Below are 19,609 nucleotides of genomic sequence, written 5' to 3'. Positions count from 1 at the left end.
CCTGCAACAGAGGTCTGCGCTCGAGATAGTGGATCCTATGCTTGGTAGCAAACCACAAGGGGTAGCAGACTCTAGTAGTGCACCAGTGGATGGAACCAGAAATGAGAACATCCCCCTCTCCAATCTGCTCCCCCCACCCCATTGAGGCACAGTGAACGACCCTGCAGGATGGTGACCACGGCAATGGACCAGTGACTCTTCGACCCAGAATGGCTGCAGGAACCAGGATTTGAGAGGGCATTGAGGGCAAGAAGGGCCCCCAAAGGGGCCTTGGGCGATGATGGCTTCCTGATGGTATAGGAGGCTTCGATCTGAAGTTTGGGTTGCCAATTGCAGAGACTGCGGGAGCGCAGGAGGCGAATCCATACTCAGTGACTCTGAAGGGGTTCTCTTTTGCTTCTCTTTCTCCTATTGTTAGGGGTTCAGGCAAAACTCAAGGTGATTCTTTACCTGCTTTGCATCACACAATATCATGTATATTTTTAATGTACTATTACAGTAAAAAGAACCTTTGCAAAGGAACCTTTGAAGTGGAGCAAGAGGTCAACTGACCGACGTCTTAAGCTCTTAAATAACATTCTAAGATGGCAATTAGCTCACATCTGTTTATTTCCATTTGTGACTTTACTCTGTCCATAAGATGCATGCTTTGTGCATTTAAACAAAATGTCATCAATTTGAACTTCCTCCTGTTTTTTCCAATTTGTACCATATCCTCAGACTTTCTTTCTCACTCTTATCACCTTCAGTCAAACTACCAAGCTTCTTACAGTAGTCTTCCTAAATTTAGTTTCACCACATGAGAGCACTCTGCACCCCTCTTTTAAAAAAATAAACAAATCCATACCTCCGGCCCAGTTTATAAATTCACCAGCCCCAACCTTATTATGTACAGCCCATCTCAGCAGAGTAGCTAAAGTGGCTGAGGATCTCAATCAATCAATACTTCACATGAAGGTTCAATGTCAGGCTCTACCTACCTGAAACCACTATGGGCGTGACCTCATTAAATAGATGGGCAAGAATTCAAAACATCTTACCAGCAAAGTTAAAACACAAGCCAGGAATGTGTTGGAATACTCTCCTTTTCCTTAAATAACTAGAAAAAATAGCTTTACGGCATCTATATTATTAAATAAAAACTGAAGATAAGATAGAACGGCAGGTGACTGAAAAACCTGGCCAAAGTTTTGAAGAGAATCATAGCAGGAAGAGAAAGATGGAGTGCTTTCTGCAGGGAATTTCACAGATCAACAATTTGGCAGCAGGGGGGCGGGATGACCAATGGTGCAGAGATTAAAGTTGGGAATTAGCAAGATGCCAAAACTGGAGACAATCAGGAGGTTGGAGATATTATAATTTAAGCAGAATGAAGACTAGGAGACTGTGGAGGATTAAAAAATTAGAATAAAAATAAATCAAGAAATTGCTTTAAAAGAGAGCATACAAGTCAGCAAGGACAGGGGATACAGAAATTTGCATTGCAAAGGCAGAAGTATGGATGATTCAACAGCATTGAAGTTTGACACCAGCCAAAATAAAGCAGACCACTTAATTGACATCCTATCCAATACCATAAACCTTTAGCAAAAATCAGCAGTATGAATTCAGTGAGCCTGGCAGCATCTGTGGAGGCAAAGGAATAATTAACGTTTTGGGTTGAGACCCTGCATCAGAATTGAGTGCATAGTGAAGAGAGCAAACCCCCAGTATCTGGCATCGATGGGGATTGGTAGATACCAGATAAGTGATTTTTCTGGTTGCTTGAAATTGCATGTTGCATGATTGGCAAACAAATGACGAGCATGTCATTTTTTTTGCCAGTTGCTTGATAACTGGAGTTTTACTGTATAATAAAGTGAGAGGGAGGGGCGGATCAAGGGCTGTAAAACGATAATGGAACCAGGAATGGAGGAAGATAAGCAGATGGCCCTTGGTGGGGGAGGGGTGAATTAGGAGTCAATGACAGTGAATAGGTGGGGATAGATAAGGAAAGAGAAAAATTGGGCAGATGGATCCATATGTAGAGACAGAGGTGGAGGATGATAAATGAAAACATGAAGAGGCAGATGCAGAATATGATAAGGAAGGTAACGTGGAACCAGGTAAGGATAATGGGTGGACGAAGCAGTTGGGGGAGGAGTAGGCAAACCAGGTGTTGTGTGTGGGTGTCAGGCAAATATATCCTGTGTCATAATAAACTATATGGATGGGTACAGTTTTGCACCAAAATATTAATGGCTGCAATTTCTTAAAGCTTCCTTAATTATACTTCCTAAATCCTCTGTCACTCAGGACAATAAGGATGAATGGGAAGTCCACCTCCTCCAAATCACACACCATCACTTGTAAATATAATCAGCATTAATTGTTTGGTATTGGATCAAAATTCCAGACATCCCAACTAAAGCACCTTCACAAAAGGAATTAAAGCAGCAGTTCGAGAAGGTGACTCAACACCGGCTTCTCAACACCATTTAAGGGTAGGTACTGCCCATGACCCATAAATGAAATACAAGGCTCTTTTTGGTAATGAATGTGATTTTGTAAAATAATAAATTCAATGAAAATAACATGACTAAAAATGAGCAGAGCTGTTGGATCAGCTGATTTTACCCAACAATTTTTTTTTAAAATAAATGCTATTTCAACAATTTGACTATTTTATAAATAAATATTTAAATCAATGGAAATTTCAGGCAGTCTGAGTGAAAACATCACAATGAGCTGTATAAAACTCATTAAAGTGGAGAAGCAGTATCCAATTTTTCCACCAAGAAGAGCTCATTAAATGGATCAAAACAGACTAAGAGAAAAAGATTAAAATACTTGGTGATTCCCTGGGTCCTGGGCAATTTCAAAACTTAGTATATAGTATCCAGGACATGATGTGCAGAATCTATGTTCCAAATTGCCTGATTTTCCAGCATTACGTATTTTACTTCTTGAGAAAGCAATTGCCATCTAGTGGATGAAAAAATAGCAAGGTAAATCTTGATCCACAATCAAGTAAGATCCTTTCAGGTTCAGCCTTTTTCAATTGAGAAAGCCATTAAGAGTATGATATTTTTTTAAACTAGGAAGTGAAATACTCAAGGCAAGAACCCCTCCCAATATCATCCTATAGTCTGTATTTATTTTTTAAAGTATGCATTCTAAATGGTGATAAAACACAAATTAAAACAGCAGACACAAATCATATTTATGGCAATTACTGACGCTAAATATTTTGATTTTCAAATTTATTTCAATTATTTGCACAGTTACATGATATACAGTTGATAATAAAAATGACATCACATTCAAATGCATAAAGAATGATCAAATAAGTGGAATTACAGGATTATCAAGAAGCATAAGAAATAATGTAAATAAAGTGTGACGTGACATTGCTTTATTAAAATTTGCCTTCTGCATTCTCCCACCTTTCAATGAAGATGCATATGGAGAAACAATGGTGTGTCTTAACTCTGAGATCCAAGTTGTGATAGCTGAAGAAAAGAAGAAAGATATTAAGTTAGAATATTGAAAGTAGACTGTCCTGGTAGGAGCATCTCCAAGGCACACCTAGCAATGAATAACCAACTCTAAGCCGAATGAAAGATTATGCTTGTAGAACACCAAAAAAAGTTGAAAAGAAGAATTAGCAGCCCACAATTAATAGACACAACATAAATTCTGAATAATTGGACATCCAATCTATGGATGACCTCATCCTCCATCATGACTTGGAATACATGTGAGCAATTTGAATGCAAACAGCCTATTTCCAAGGATATCTTATGCACGGTGTCCAGGCAATTCAGTTTGCTTCATATGTCATCAACAAGGCAGAGTAAAGGCCATGGATCTTGGTAAACCACTCAGCTTCATTGCTGAAGAAGTCAACTCCTCTTCTTGGGAATCAAGGGATTTTCCTGTTCTGAGAGCTCCCCAAGTGGCCAACGTGGGACCTGTAGATTCTGCCATAGATTGAGCAGGAAATGCTGACACTGGTTGCACAGACAAATTGATTTGACATTTTCTCTCTTCATTTTGAGTGGTATTCTGGCCAAATATTCCCATGAGTCAGTGAGGATGTTATGCTCTCTCAAGAAGATTTTGGGATTACCCTTAAATCTTTTCTTTCTGCATACCAGGCAATATTTGCAGTGAAAGAACACTGGACATCAAGGTAGCACGTGATCCAATAGTGCAAAAAAATGGACAAAATGAAGATCACTGGCAAAAGCCTCCAATGGCAGGAATAACTTCTGACAATGGAAGTTGATCTGCTTGTAGTGCACCAGTATTTGGGGCCCTGAACAGTGCGAGGGACTTGTTCAGTGACATAATTTTGACCCATTCATCTCTGGGCTGAAGAATTTCATTTCATAATAAGATATGGAGTTAATTCTCTTGATTCAGACATTGCTGAATTATGATAAACCATATCAAGTTTGGGCTGACAAAATAAAATCTGTGTAAGTTCCAAGGAAGGATTAATTAGTTGTAATAAGAGAATTCCAACTTTCTACTAACCATCAATAATAGCACACTAGTTGAAAATTTTACCAGGTTCATTAACCAGAATTAATCAACTTCAAGTGCAGTTCATGTCACCATGTCTAACTATGAAAGCATAATTCATAGACTGGAATCTTTGCTTCAGAATGAGAAATGTTTACATCAACCACATAATTGCTACTCTTTTAATGAGAATCACACAATGCTTCAAATAAAGACACAGTACCTGCTTCAGGAACTGACCAGCATTGAAGATCTCACTGCAGCCATATAATACATGTTTACCTGGTTTATTCTGAATAAATAAAAAAAACTAGTTTATTCCAGAGTATAAAGCGGAGAACTACATCCGAAATGAGGTCATGGCTGAGAACCAATAAACAAAATCAGTTAACATTGTTGTACAAACACTAGATGTGTTTTATGTCACGAATGCCCTTTGAATTTCATTGATCTGACACGTATTAAGAAATTCTTCACATCTTGCAGATCAATGCTGCCATTCAAAACTTTTTTGTGCATCTATGCGTAATTAGTTGCTTTTTTCTGATGTGTAAAGCACACAACTTAATAAAGAGATCACATTTCCCTAAAGATCCTATACTGTATGTTGATACTGAGATAAACAATGAAGGATTGGACTTGGTAAATGGGTACTGAGTTTATGAGAGATATTAGTGGGAATGTAGCAATGGGAAGCACAGCTCAGGAAATCATTGTTGTATCAGAGCCCATTACCATTATCTCATTGTTGACAGATTTCACAACAGTCTTGTTTACATTACCAGAACCAGGTATCTTCAAACGATCCCTGAACTCCAGATCTTCTATTCAATATTCCTATGTCCCACTTTTACACAGAGTTTAAATGTTGTGGGGATGGGCTTGTCAGCATATGACCTCATCATAACTAACTAAGGATGACAATAATAATGAGAAATACATTGATAAACACTTTCCTACAGATAAACTCCAATGTCATATTTATTTTCCACAGTAATATTGAAACAGATTTTAAATCTGAATTTGAATATAAGCTTAACTGCTTAAATTCTTCTCATCTTGCTTTTTTTTAAGGAGAGGGTCGTCCTATCACAAATGTCTAAATAAATCAGATCCATATTTGAGTTTAGGTAGCATGGAATAGGCCTTTCGGCCCAACAGCAGCATGCTGGCCATCAGGGCACCAAATATTCTTTGGAATGTAGAAAAATGTAGTGGGGGGGGGGAGAGGGGTTGTTATCTTTTTAAAACACAAAAGTCTTTTGGGATTGTGAACAAGGTGCAGTAATTTAAAACTGAGATGTTTGTGTAGGAACTTCTCACAAAGGTGGTAAATATCTGGAAATCTCTAACCCAGGTAGATCATTGGAGTTATTTAAAGAGCAAGCTTTTGAAAGATCAGAGAATTGAGGGCTTGAGCTTACTGGCACAGAAGGCGATGAAGCCTAGGGCAGATAAAGCATGATCATTCCGAACATCAGGGCAGGTCTGAGGAGATTACAACAGCACAAGACAGGAACAGGCCCTTCAACCTCCCAACCCCCCACTATCTAACCAAAGATTATGCTCAAATTAAATAAGAACTCTCCCGCTTGCACATGACACACCTCTCTCTATTCTCCATATTTACGTGTCATATCTGCTTCCACCACTACTCCTGTAACCCATTCCAGGCAACTACTGCTCTTTGTGCAAAAATAAAATGACCCAGACATCACTTGTAAACTTATGCCCCTTCACTTCAAATGCATGTCCTCTCATATGATATTTTTACCTGGGACAAATACTGTGTATGCTGCCCATGCCTCTCAGAACCCAATGCACTTCTATAAAATCTCACCTCAACATCCAATACTTCAGAGAAAATAAACCAAGTTTGTTCAACTTCTCACTGCAGTCTAATCTAGACAGCATTTTCTTCTGTACCCTTTCCAAAACTGCTACTGAACCAGTAATGTGCATAATACTTCAAGTGCGGCCTAACCAAGGTTTTCTTATTTATGTTTAACTCTTCACACGTTTTACCTATTTTGTATTTGGAATTTTTTTTTAAATTATTCCATTTGATCTCTTGTGATTACATGTATATATTTTTTAATTTGCGTTCCTCATTCTTCCTCAGGACATGATTGTAACATTAAAGAGTGGATTTCAACATTGCTTTCCATGATTGTTTAGATCAACTGATACTTATAACCTTAACTTATGTCCTTAAATATTTTTATGGAGGTTTAGAATCATATTTAAATAAGCATTTAATGACTTTTGCTTTATCTATTATAATAAAAGGAAAATAATCTTGAAATATTAAATGACTGAGGTTAGTTAATTTTGCATTGATCTACTCTTGTTCTGTAATCGTCACTCAAGTGAAGCTGGTGAATATGTTTGCTGTGGCTTAAAACTTTTAAGATACAATCTTGCCCATCCATCTTTAAATAGATCAGTTCTGAAAAAGCCCTCTTCATATCTTATTAGCCCTTGATTCATCCTAGACCACTTCCATGTGAGCACATTGTTTCTGTGCTGCGAGATACAATTTTGTGGCACAGGATACGAAAAAAAATCAAAATCATGCTATACGAAGAAAAACAAATGTTTATTCAATCTATAACTACAGGATGAATCTCAAGCTCTCAGAAAACCATGCACCAAGTTGTAAGTTTGATTCTATGATTCTCCACAAACTTATTCATCTTATGTCAATAACACTATTAATTAGCACCTTGCAGAAGAAAGACAACAACATTATCGAGAGAAAGGAATAAATGAACAAATCTTTAAAGTGTTTATTTTAATTGATTAATGATTCAGATTAAGCTAATATATGTCAATCTTTAATTGGCTTGTTTTTGGCAATATAATTAACCTAAATTGCAATACAAATGTTTTATACTTCAATAGACAGTGTAATTTGGACATTCCTGGAATATTTATACGAAGAATATCAGTTCCATGACGAACAGTTTTTTAATATATTTCTAATGTACTAAAACCTCAGGGTAAGCTACATGTTGTTCATAGATAAAACCTTAAAATTTCACTTTGCTGTGATTGATGGTCATTTTTATTTATATTTTAAATTTTTGGAGATCTATTCCTTAAATGCTGTTTAATTCATTCTCACCATAAACAGTGCATGAACTGGTAAATCTTTCCAGCATTTTCTGGGAATGTGGTCTTTTGGAATTTTAGTCAATCTAGCAAGGCAGCACGGTGAGAGTAGTGGTTAGCACACAGCTATTACAGCGCCAACAACCCAGATTCAAATCCGGTGCTGTCTGAAAGGAGTTATATGTTCTCCCCACGTCTGCGTGGGTTTCTTCTGGGTGCTCTGGTTTCCTCCCACATTACAGATATTTAAGGGGTTAGCAAGTTAACTGGTCACATGGGTGTTTTTGGATTGTGCAGCCTCGTGTCTTGCACGCTGTATCTCCAAACTAAAATTAAACACAACTTAACTAAGCCTTTGATAGCTATGTATTCTTTACCAGTTGACTATTTTAGACATTGGTTACAATTCTTGCCTCTGTCTGCTTGTCCAGAACTCATAATTCAAAACAAAATACATAATCAGAGCTAACTTTTAATATTATGTTTAATTTTTTTTAGGTTCAGAGAATTGTTGGCTAGTTCAGAATTTATTGTCCATTCCTTAATGCTCTTGAGAAGAGAGTGATGAACCACTTTCTTGATTTCCAACTGCTTGTCCGTGATGGTTGACCCACAATGTCATTGATCTAAGGCTCAATGATGATAAAGGAAAGTCAATGCATTTCAACTTGAAATAGGGTGCATCTTGGAAGTGCCATTCTCCCACCCCATGGTATGGTTTTCCAACTTGGGAACGAACCATTGTCAGAGTAGCCTGCACAGTGCACTTGTAGACGGAGCTAATCTACATTGGGGGAAATAATGAATATGCAGTTTGTAATTTATTCTTCTGTTTGAGTAGAATTTTCAATGTCCATTGCTTCTCCTGAGGATTATCTGTACTAACCCTTCACTCACAATAGATCTTTAAGTATTTTATGCTTATCCAATATAAAATATTATCTTACCTTTGTGTAGTCAACAAGGTTTTGATACTCAATATAATTTCCACCACCAACAACAAAGACAATGGCCTAGAAAATAAACATATTCAAACTCAATTTTGGATCATGACAGAATATTTACAAGTTTTCCTCAACTTATGATAGGGTACATTCCAGCAAAACCACCATAAGTCAATAAAGAATACCGCACCTACCATTTTTTATAATTAAATTTTGAATTCCTTTATTCCACACTGAAAAATCTATCAACATACACAAGTGAAAGCACACTGGGCATGAAGAACGTTTGAAGCATTGAACTAAAATTAATTGTTGGATGGTGAGAATGGTGGGGATGCTAAACAAAGCATCATATCACATGTTGCAAGAATGGGAACAAATCGGAATTTGAAATTGAAAGTATGGATTTGAACCATCGTAACTTTGAAAAAAAAAATCGTTGGACCATTGTAATTAGAGGAGCACCTGTAAATGCTAGTCTCTTTTGCCTGACATAAAGTTTATACCGATTGCTAAAAGCTATGTGAGGATCAAGGTGAACAAAGAGACAAGCTGACACATTTATCAGACAAGAAGGGAAAGACACATCACAGAGGATGAACAAGGCAAGAGAGACAAGGCTGTTCTGATCAAGAGACTTTAACCTGAAATATTGACTCTGTTTCTCTTCCCATGATGTGGCCTGACCGGCTGAATACTTCTGTTTTGTTTTAGGTTTCCAGCATCTGCAGCTTTTAAGTGAAAATTATTTTTTTGGATTCACTGCTGTTTCTTTCTATTCCAGGAAAAACTAACCTGACGTTCTCCTCTGCTCTCTGACAGAGTTTCCATCTGTCTCTCTTGCCTTGTGCACCCTCTGTAGTGCCTCTTGCACTTCTCATGGTTCTATGGTAACTTTTCAACCTGATTAACAAGGAACAACAAATCTCTTCTCATCCCACAGATATGGCAAGAATATTTCAAGGACTATATGTTTTTATATTAAACTCATACAATTAATTCCAATTATTGCTTAAATATAAAATGTGAAAAAAATTTGAGAGCAACACAATTTGCAACAATAATACACAACTTTAGTCATGAAGATAAAATTCAATCATTCATACCTTCATAAGAATTACTGTTCTTAAAGATTACTGTAGCATTCTGAATGAAAAGCAGATTGTAATCTTCCAAACTGAATTTATTAGTACCCAAGTTCCTAGTTTTAACAATTGGAGTCAGCATGGAATGTGTTTAAGGATGAAAGTTTTGTTAATGTTGTCAAATAGATAAATCAATGTGCCACTCTTATTTCCCCAAATTTTTATTAAAGTTCCTCCTACATAATGTTATTCCTTCCAATTATTTACGTCCTTTAAATGCTAACACTTGGGTGTAATTCCATTAAATAGGGAATGCTGACGGGCAATGTGTCCATGGAATGAATGTAGATCAGTTTTTCATCTAACATTAAGTATAGAAATTTTGCTACTGTGACAGATATATAGATATGTTTTTTGGAGATAAATTTGGAAAGGCTTGTTAGAGTAGGTCACATACAAACACTTTAAAACAGATCTTATTTAAAATACTGGAGCTCTGCCCCGTGGTAGACGTATTGGCTCCAGAGCTTTTGTAAGATCTTTGAACAGTGCTAAAGAGACTTCACTAATGGATTGTTGTTTACAAAAGGCAACCGATGAAAGAGCATGTCAGAGCCGCTGCTGTCTGGAAGAGAACTTGCTGTTCTGAGAGGATCATGTGGTTTTGCAAGCAGAGAAAGAGTCAAACAGGCTTTCTCTCAGAGAGAGAGAGAGAGAGAGAGAAACAGAGATGTTACAGCCAGTAGCTGGGACTGGAACAGGACAAGCTCACAAGCTTGTAGAATGCCCCATTTTGTAAGACAGCCTGGTCAAAGCCCTTGTGGTTCATGCAAGAGGAGAGGACTGGGTGTCTAATGTTTCACTTGGAATAAGTGAAACAAAAAGCTCTGTGGTGACCTGGAAGAAAGAGGTCATCATCTGGAGAACCCTGAAGAAGCATGTTTCATCAGCAAGAGACTGAAGTGGTTGATTAACAAGGAACAACAAATCTCTCTCTGAAAACCGACAAGAACCTTCCTGAGTGGTAACCATTTACCTTTCAATCATCAAAGCCTGGTGAACTTTATAAATGTTTAATTCTGTGCACAGTAAAAGAATTGCCTGCAACCAGTGAACTTAGAGGAATGAGAAGTGAGATTGGACTGTGAACCAAAAAACTTTTCTGAACTTGCACACACATTACATACACGTCCGCTTAGAATTAGAAGGGGGTTAAGTTAGGTTAAGTAAGTCAATAGAGATAAAGTTAAAGTTTGATTCTATTTTCATGTTTAAAGGTAATTAAAAGCAACTTTTATCTTGGTGAATATCTATTGCTGCTGGGTTTTGGGGTCCTCTGGGCTCGTAATACTACAGATTAAATGAACTGTCACCAACAGCTACAACCATACTGATTTGTTGCCTTCCTTAGTCAAAGATGTTAAGGCCAATGGCAAAATATTTAAACTTCTCACAGAGGTCATTGAACCCAACAAAGAAATTTGAACTTGGGAGACTCATCTTGTACTCAGGCAAATAATGCTTTTATCCACTGGACAACTTGGGAATTTTGATGTCAACTTTAATGATTGATAAATCCTTGAAAATAAAACAGAAGACTGATAGGACTATCATTTGATATCTTAATCAGATATTTCTTTAACCTTGTGGTTTAATGATGTATTGTGAATAAAGGTAACAAAGAAAGCTGCATTCAAACTAATTCAAATTTAACACAGAAAACAAATTAATCTCCATATTAATTAATAATCCCAGATTAGAGACAATGGATGTAAAGATCTTTCTAGTAAGTAATACCAGACCAGCAGTTTTATCTCCTTGGCTACATAAAGCTACTTAAAGTATTTTTTTAAATCTCAAATTCATTGCAAAAGCTCTTTTTGAAATAGGCATCAAAAATAAGTACACAATGTAAAACACTGTATATTGTTAAATACTAATCAAAAATATTGGATTATCTTTGATAGTGAGGGAATAAAATGCAAATTTAGTAGCCTGGAAAAAGGTGTAAGATTGGTTTCTTGACAATTTTTGAATGAATGGAATCTAGTTATAATGTACTAGTTTTCTACATTTTTAAACAAAGAGACAGAATATAGGAAAGAGATTAAAAGTCTAGTGGCATGGAGCCAAGATAACAAGCTCTCTCTCAATGTCAATAAGACAAAGTAGATGATTGCTGACTTCAGGAAAGAGGATAGAATCCACACACATCAATGACACTGAAATGGAAAGAAAACAGCTTCAAGTCATCAGGAAAAAACATTTCCAATGACCTGTCTTGGGCCAAGCATGTTGATATGACAGTCAAGAAAGTGCACCAATGCCTTTTACTTACAAGACAAAGGAAGTTCAGCCATTGTTCTAAAGGTGCACCAGAGAAAGCATACTTACTGGATGTATCATATGTATGAGAGCTGCTCCGCTCAAGGTTGCATGGTGCTACAGAAGGTAGTCAATGCAGCTCAGAACATTACACAAACTTTCCTCTCCTCCATGGACTCTATCTACATCTCCCCCAAGATATCAAAGGACCAATCACACTTTATACATACTCCCATTTCTTTCTTCCCATTGGGAAGAAGGCTTAAATAGGCAAAAGCAGGCAATAACAGGCTAAAGACAGTTTCTTCCCCACAGTCGACAGGCTCCTGAATGAACTCCACACAGTGCTATCTCGTTGCCTTTGGTTGATACTAATTGATCTTTCTTTTGATTGTAACTCTGTGCTCTGCAAATTTGATCTATACATGGCTATATGAATGTTAGTGATAACTGCTCTCAGAATAACCCTTCTCCCTGTGCTTGGTATAACACAACAAATGGATGAAAACATAAGCCTGCTTTTTCCTAACATAATTAATTTCCATTAATTAGCTTTTGTTTTAAATGCCTTGAGAGTGATAAACTGTATTGTGGACCCCTGCTATTTTGAAACAGTCACTTCCAAAAATTCCAATCCAGCTTCATTATCTCCAACAATTGCCCGATCCTCCAACTATGTTCCTTTCTAAGTTCTCAGATATTAATTTTTTAACCCATTCCTCTTCATCTGTTTTTTCCTTGGTATATCATATATTCCATCTGTTTTTTCCTTGGTATATCATATAGTCCATCTGTTTTTTCCTTGGTATATCATATAGTCCATCTGTTTTTTCCTTGGTATATCATATAGCCCATCTGTTTTTTCCTTGGTATATCATATAGCCCATCTGTTTTTTCCTTGGTATATCATATAGTCCATCTGTTTTTTCCTTGGTATATCATATAGCCCATCTGTTTTTTCCTTGGTATATCATATAGTCCATCTGTTTTTTCCTTGGTATATCATATAGCCCATCTGTTTTTTCCTTGGTATATCATATAGTCCATCTGTTTTTTCCTTGGTATATCATATAGTCCATCTGTTTTTTCCTTGGTATATCATATAGCCCATCTGTTTTTTCCTTGGTATATCATATAGTCCATCTGTTTTTTCCTTGGTATATCATATAGCCCATCTGTTTTTTCCTTGGTATATCATATAGTCCATCTGTTTTTTCCTTGGTATATCATATAGTCCATCTGTTTTTTCCTTGGTATATCATATAGCCCATCTGTTTTTTCCTTGGTATATCATATAGTCCATCTGTTTTTTTCCTTGGTATATCATATAGTCCATCTGTTTTTTTCCTTGGTATATCATATAGTCCATCTGTTTTTTCCTTGGTATATCATATAGTCCATCTGTTTTTTTCCTTGGTATATCATATAGTCCATCTGTTTTTTCCTTGGTATATCATATAGTCCATCTGTTTTTTTCCTTGGTATATCATATAGTCCATATGCATCATCGCCATCTCCTGCTCCAAATCTTGATTGTTTCCCTCTACTGTCTATTTAAACAGTTATCTTGCATATTTGATATTAAATCAAGGATAAGCCAAAATACAATTATGATTAGCAAAGAAATGATCAACTCCCCCAGCCATGAATCTTTCATTGATTTAACACAGTCCCTCCTTCTCCTGATCAATGCAAAACTGCAGCATTCTGTCTTAGAATTGAGGCTCGAGTGTGAGATTTTCATCACTAACATAATTTTGTAACAGTTGGAAATACTGTTTGTGCAAACTTTGATCTCTTTATTGTAACCACAAAAATGTACACCACATCTGGAAGAAATTTCTCCAATTGTCCCTTGCTGGCCTTGCAAAACTTCAAACTGATTCTGGAAGTCTTTCTGAATTTATCTCCTCCTTCAAAAATATCTGTAACAATCCATTCATTCACCTCTGATAGCTTTGGCTTGAGATGATTCAAATAGTGAATTACATTTTAACGTTGAAAGCTCCTTACAGGTCTTATGCTTCTCACACATATCCTTACAAAGAAAATATTACAAGCTATGTATTATTTCATTCTATGAACCTGCTTTATTCTGTGCACTAAAATTTAAAAAGTTGTGTAATGCAATCAAATTAATCATTAGAAAGAAGGAGATAAACAATATTGGGGATGGAATTTGATAAGAACCAGGTTCAGAAAAACATTACAGAAGGCTCAACAATTCTACAGATATTAGAATTCAAAACAAAATAGGAAATTAATGTGCTTAAGCATCAATTTGTGAAAAATTCAGAAGGATTGTTGATGTACTGAAGCGTTCACCTTTGGGACAATACCCCTGTGTAACTATTTTGATAATATTCATTTTTTAAGCCTACAGTCAAACTTCAACTACATTAAAACCCACATTCGCGTTTCATATCGACAACTTGGAGGCACATTTATCCTATGTGCTCCAGGTTCCTCCAATATCCAAATGTGCATAACATTCACTGAGTAACTGTAAATAATGAGTCAGAGTACAGAATTGAGATCGAGGATCTGCTTGGGCAGCGCCAGAACAGCAATCTTGCTCTCAACATCAGCAAGACCAAGGAGATTATTGTTGATTTTTAGCAAGGGGAGACTGAGGGATCACATACCTGTCCACATTGTTGGGAAGATTGTGGAAATAGTCAGAACTTTTAAATTCCTGGGAGCCCATATGTCAGAAGACCTCTCCTAGATCCAGCACATCATGAAGAAAGCTCACCACAGCTCTACTTTTTAAAAGATGCTCTATCAAACTTCTACAGGTGCACTGTGCAAAGTATATTGACAGGTTGCATCACAGCCTGGTTTGGGAATTTAATTTCCCAGGAATGCAGATGGCTCTAGAAGATAACAAACATATCTAAACCTATCACAGGCTCCGATCTATCCACTGAATACAACTACGTGAGGTGCTAGCCTCAGGAAGGCAGCCAACATCACGAAGGAGTCTCATCACCCTAGTCACAACCTCTTCTCACTGTCAACTTCGGGTGAAGGTACAGAAGCTTGAAGACCAGCATCCTCAGGTTCAAGAACTGTTTCTTTCCAACAGTAATCAGGGACTGCTCCAACACTACATAGGATTACACTGCACTATTGTCGTCACTTTTTTTGCACTAGGATAACTGTGAATATTTATTACTGATCTTTTCTTGTATTTATTGTCTCTTTTTAATTGAGTGACATATCGAAGGGAGCAGAATTATTTCACATTCTGCTAACACATTTATGATGGAGGGGTGGGATCAGAAACCTCACTCATTTGAACAGAGTCCCGGATGCTGTGGAGGAAAGCAGTTTTGACCTATTTAACTTCATGTTAATGTATTTACTTACTTAGCAGTTCAGAATATTTATTTTTACTTTGATGTTGCAGTGAACTGGAATTCACTGTCTATGGGTAGATTAGATGACCGGCCCCTCCGCTTGGCTTCACCCCCATCAGTCCCAATATAAATCCTGTTTTCCTACCTTGCCTCCAATTTACCTGAAGACCATTGTAGATACCAGCCGTTAATTGTCAGCTAATAAAAGCCTGTTTGTGCTCCACACAAGTCTCCAAGGACTATAAATCACGTTACAATTTTATTTGCTTATGTCTGGAAAGCCCTATTGAAGCCAGGCATGCTCCAGGTCAACCCTCCAGGTCCCCAGAAGAATTCACCTGCTGGTTGGAGTGCTTCCAGTCTTATCTAACGGCCACCCAGGAAGTCTTCCACTCCGACAGCCTCTGGAGATTGGCCTTCCTCTCTCAAGTCGGTCCCAAGGGATATGCCGACTCTCTCAACGTTGGCAACGACCAGGTGAATCACTGGACAACTATGTTCTGGAACTATGGATGCTGACGAGAAAGTGCCACTACAAGATGGTCTCAGCCCGGGTGGGAGAAGAAGAGCAAGTTCGGGATACACTCAAGGCAGGAGTGAGATCGAGGTACGTGAGGCAGGGACTGCTAGAGTTGGGGAAGAAGGACCTTGCCAGCACCCTTGATCTGGCGGAATCTCTTGAACAGGCCCAACCAGGAGTGGATGACCTCTCGACTGAAAGTGGCGTCTTATCAGAAGACCAGGCCAGCAGAGCTCAGCTGACCCGTACCGACTATCGCAGCCACACACAACCAGGGATGCTACTTTTGTGGACAGGCCAAACACCCCTGTGCCAGATGCCCTGCGAAGGATACTGAATGTTCAGGATGCAGTAAGAAGGGACACTGTGCGAAAATCTGTCGGGCCAAGGGGAATCCCAGGAAGGCGACTGTGTGAGAAACCCCCAAACCATGGTACGCCCTGTCCCTGCCTCTCCATGCTGTTCACTGCGCCTCATGGCGGGAACCGCTACCAGAAGTGAAGCAATGACAGGAACGGTGGCCATCTTCCTGGCCCTCAGATCAAGATGACGTCGACAGGGAGAGCAATCCAGCTTCCGGAGCGTTAGCATCAGTTGCCCTTGACCAGGATAAACCCTACCAGATGAATAACTCGATGATGTAGGTGAGAGTAAACAGCCATCTGACAGATTGGTTAATAGACACTGGCTCAACTGAGAGATCTATAAACTCTGCGACTGCTCGGCAGTACAACTTAAAGGCTTACCCAATGGATTACCGTATTTATCTAGTGTCGCAATTGTATTCGGTGACTATTCATGGGTATTGTACAGTACACTTAACTGTAAAACAGGGTTGTAAGTTCCAATTGTATGTATTGGAGGATTTGTGTGCTTCTGTGTGGCCTAGACTTCCTGTGTTGCCTGAAAAGCGTGACCATTGAGTACTCAGAGCCATTCACCCCAATCACGGTGCGGAACGGAAGTTCCCAAATGCCAGACCTATATGTAGTCTCTCCACGCTGAATATTTAACCCTCCCCCCACCCCATTTCAGAACTTAACCCCCAACAACAAGCCGATATCCACAAAGAGCAGGCGAAACTGTGCAGGGGACCAAGAATTTAATAGAGCCGAAACGCAGCGGCTGCTTAAAGAAAAAAATTAATTGAACCTAACAACCGCTCATGGAGAGCCCAAGTGGTAGTCATGAGAGGGGGAGAAAAAGCCAAGCTAGTGATTGACTACAGCCAAACTATTAATTGCTTCACACTCCTGGATGCATACCCCCTCCCCTGAATCTCAGACATAGTGAATGAAATTGCGCAGTACTGGGTCTATTGACCATTGACCTGAAAGCTGCATATCACAAGCTACCAATCCGTTCCGAGGACCGAGAACCTCCAAATTCCCCGTGCAGGGTTCTGGACAACATGGTTCCAACCACACAACCATCAGATCCTGAAATCCCAAGTCCCCTTTTGAGTCCCAGCATCCAAGACTCACAGGAGGCACAGGAAGTCCTGGAAGAGCAAAGTTCTAAGGCACTCAACCAGAATAACCATGCCCTCAGACAGACTCAACTTGAAAATCATTGTAAAAAGCTCGTGTTGCTGAAGGTGGTCTCTGTTTTCACTCGCAGGTTCTCTTCTGAAGGAAGGGGTGAATACAGTGAACTGAAATTCACTGTCTATGGGTAGATTAGTCAACCGGTCCCCTCCTCTTGGCTCGGTTCCCTCCTCTTGGCTCGGTTCCCTCCTCTTGGCTCGGTTCCCTCCTCTTGGCTCGGTTCCCTCCTCTTGGCTCGGTTCCCTCCTCTTGGCTTGGTTCCCTCCTCTTGGCTCCGCCCCCATCAGTCCTGCTATAAACCTTGTTTTCCCACCTTACCTCCAATTTATTTGAAGACTATTGTAGATACCAGTCGTTAGTTGTAAGCTAATACAAGCGTGTTTGTGCTCCACGCAAGTTTCCAAGTACTATCAATCATGTTACAGATGTATTTTTTAAATTTTATATCTATTTGAATAATATTAACATTTTTGCTGTTGGCAACTTGTCAAAATTGCTTAGGCATAATAGAGCAAGGAATTAATGCCTGGTTGGTGCTCTGAACCCATTTCTTCAGGGGTTTAGTTTATCTTGTCCCATCACATGACATCGTGGGTATACAGGAACCATGAAACACATTTGGGAAGCAGGCAGGTCCAGGATAATTCAACTAAAGTGCATTTTGAAATAATTCTGCAAAAATTTGAAGACTTTTTCGTCTCATAGCCAAAATCTTAGATATACTTTATTGTTTTCTCGGGAACTAAACAAGCTACATACAAATTCTTTACAAAATAAAGATAAGAGAAAACACTGGAGAATCAGTTCCTCAAAAGATTTGGAGCAAATTGTTCTCATCAAAAACATCTTTACAGAAACTGGGTTTCATCTTGATTTAATTTGTGCTCTACTGTAATCCAAGATTTCAGAGGTGAAAGAAGATTGGAAGTTATTTTAGAAAAAAATTAAGCCCCAAAATGTTGACACCTAAATAATTTGATGGTACATCCCAAACTGAGGCACTAAACTCCATTGCAGCCTTAATCAATGACAGAATGAAAATAAACTGCGCTTTGAAATATTTAGTGACAGTAAAAAACATATTCCATTATGCACACAGACATATCCTAAGTATATTTATTTACAGATTTAAAACATATCACTTTATCATTGGAAATGGCTTTCCAGCTGCAAATCCAAACTTAATATCTTTAGTGTGGTCCCACTTACTGTCTAGAACTATCCTGACACCTCTCCAGTATTTTCTGTGCTGAGTCAGAATTCATTAAGACTATTTGCAAAAGTAGTCCAAACTATGAAAGCAACATACCTCTTGGAATGGATTTTTGTTTCTTGGAACAGAGCTGTGAAGCAAGGCAAACAAAGTTATTGACTAAAGCTACAAGGCTAATGGCAATACCAAGTCATCAAAAATGAAATGGTTGCAATGAAGATATATTCTTACAAGATTACACTACATTAAAATGGAACTTCATCGATATTTACTTTGGCTGTCAGTTTTCTCGTGTAGTTGTAGAGCAAAGCATTTTGTTTTATGAAGATGTTTATGTTGCACTACTCAATGAAAGATGAAGCAAAAGTAAAGATCTTAATAAATCAAAAATGTTTTTCATGAAGTTGAATATATTTAATGGAATGCATTGGATAGAAATATACTTAGCAATTTTAATATTCAGAATTGTCATGAAGGGCATAAGTTTTCCAAATTTTGAAACATTTAGACAATTTGTATATTGCCCAAAAAAGGTTAAATTCATATGCACTTTCAAAATTAGTTAGATAAATTATACTTTAATTCATCACTTGGCTTTCAATATAATTTCTTGTGCATATTGTAGAATGCAAATTATGATGCTTATCTTCTGTTCCAGAGATACAATTATAAATGACGGATGAACATTTTATACTGAAGCTTATTTGCCCAATGAACAAAATAAAGCAAGTGCACTGTAGCAAACATGTTTCAATAATGTACCAATCTCATTTAGCTTAAAAAAAAATCCTTTGTATACTCCCATGTGGCAACAGTTGAAGAATGATGGATTTCATTTATTAAAATATTTTAGACATAATTATCAAAAATAGGGCGGCACAGTTGGCATAGTGGTTAGTGCAATACTTTTACAGCACCAACGATCGGGACCGGGGTTCGAATCCTGCACTGTCTGTAAGGAGTTTGTGCGTTCTCCTATGGTCTGAGTGG

The 19,609-nt window shown here is 38.0% G+C and overlaps 1 protein-coding gene and 1 long non-coding RNA gene across 7 annotated transcripts in view; one reads left to right on the top strand and one right to left on the bottom strand.

The window, feature by feature from the left end:
- LOC138753561 (uncharacterized) overlaps positions 1-19,609 on the top strand; it is a 35,354-nt gene that overhangs the window by 13,734 nt on the left and 2,011 nt on the right. Inside the window, exons 4-5 of one of the 4 annotated variants that reach the window (XR_011351254.1) lie at positions 2,296-2,483; positions 19,278-19,336. The exons of 1 other annotated variant lie outside the window; for it this stretch is intronic. This is a non-coding gene — a long non-coding RNA (uncharacterized lncRNA). Of the gene's footprint in view, positions 1-2,295; positions 2,484-19,277; positions 19,337-19,609 lie in introns of those variants that run through there. 2 more of the 4 variants (XR_011351253.1, XR_011351256.1) reach the window with 2 other exon arrangements.
- scfd1 (sec1 family domain containing 1) overlaps positions 3,226-19,609 on the bottom strand; it is a 163,998-nt gene continuing 147,614 nt past the window's right edge. For all 3 annotated transcript variants that reach the window (XM_069916714.1, XM_069916716.1, XM_069916715.1), the window contains exons 22-25: positions 18,716-18,749; positions 8,571-8,636; positions 4,733-4,801; positions 3,226-3,491 (exon numbers count right to left, since the gene is read on the bottom strand). In XM_069916714.1, coding sequence (XP_069772815.1) covers positions 3,465-3,491; positions 4,733-4,801; positions 8,571-8,636; positions 18,716-18,749 — 196 coding nt within the window. In that variant the 3' untranslated portion in view covers positions 3,226-3,464. The remainder of the gene's footprint in view (positions 3,492-4,732; positions 4,802-8,570; positions 8,637-18,715; positions 18,750-19,609) is intronic.

The sequence above is a fragment of the Narcine bancroftii genome, chromosome 2, assembly GCF_036971445.1.
Source record: "Narcine bancroftii isolate sNarBan1 chromosome 2, sNarBan1.hap1, whole genome shotgun sequence".
NCBI lineage: Eukaryota > Metazoa > Chordata > Chondrichthyes > Torpediniformes > Narcinidae > Narcine > Narcine bancroftii.
The sequence above is the reverse complement of the archived record's forward strand: the minus strand, read 5'-3'. Positions and strand labels throughout refer to the sequence as shown.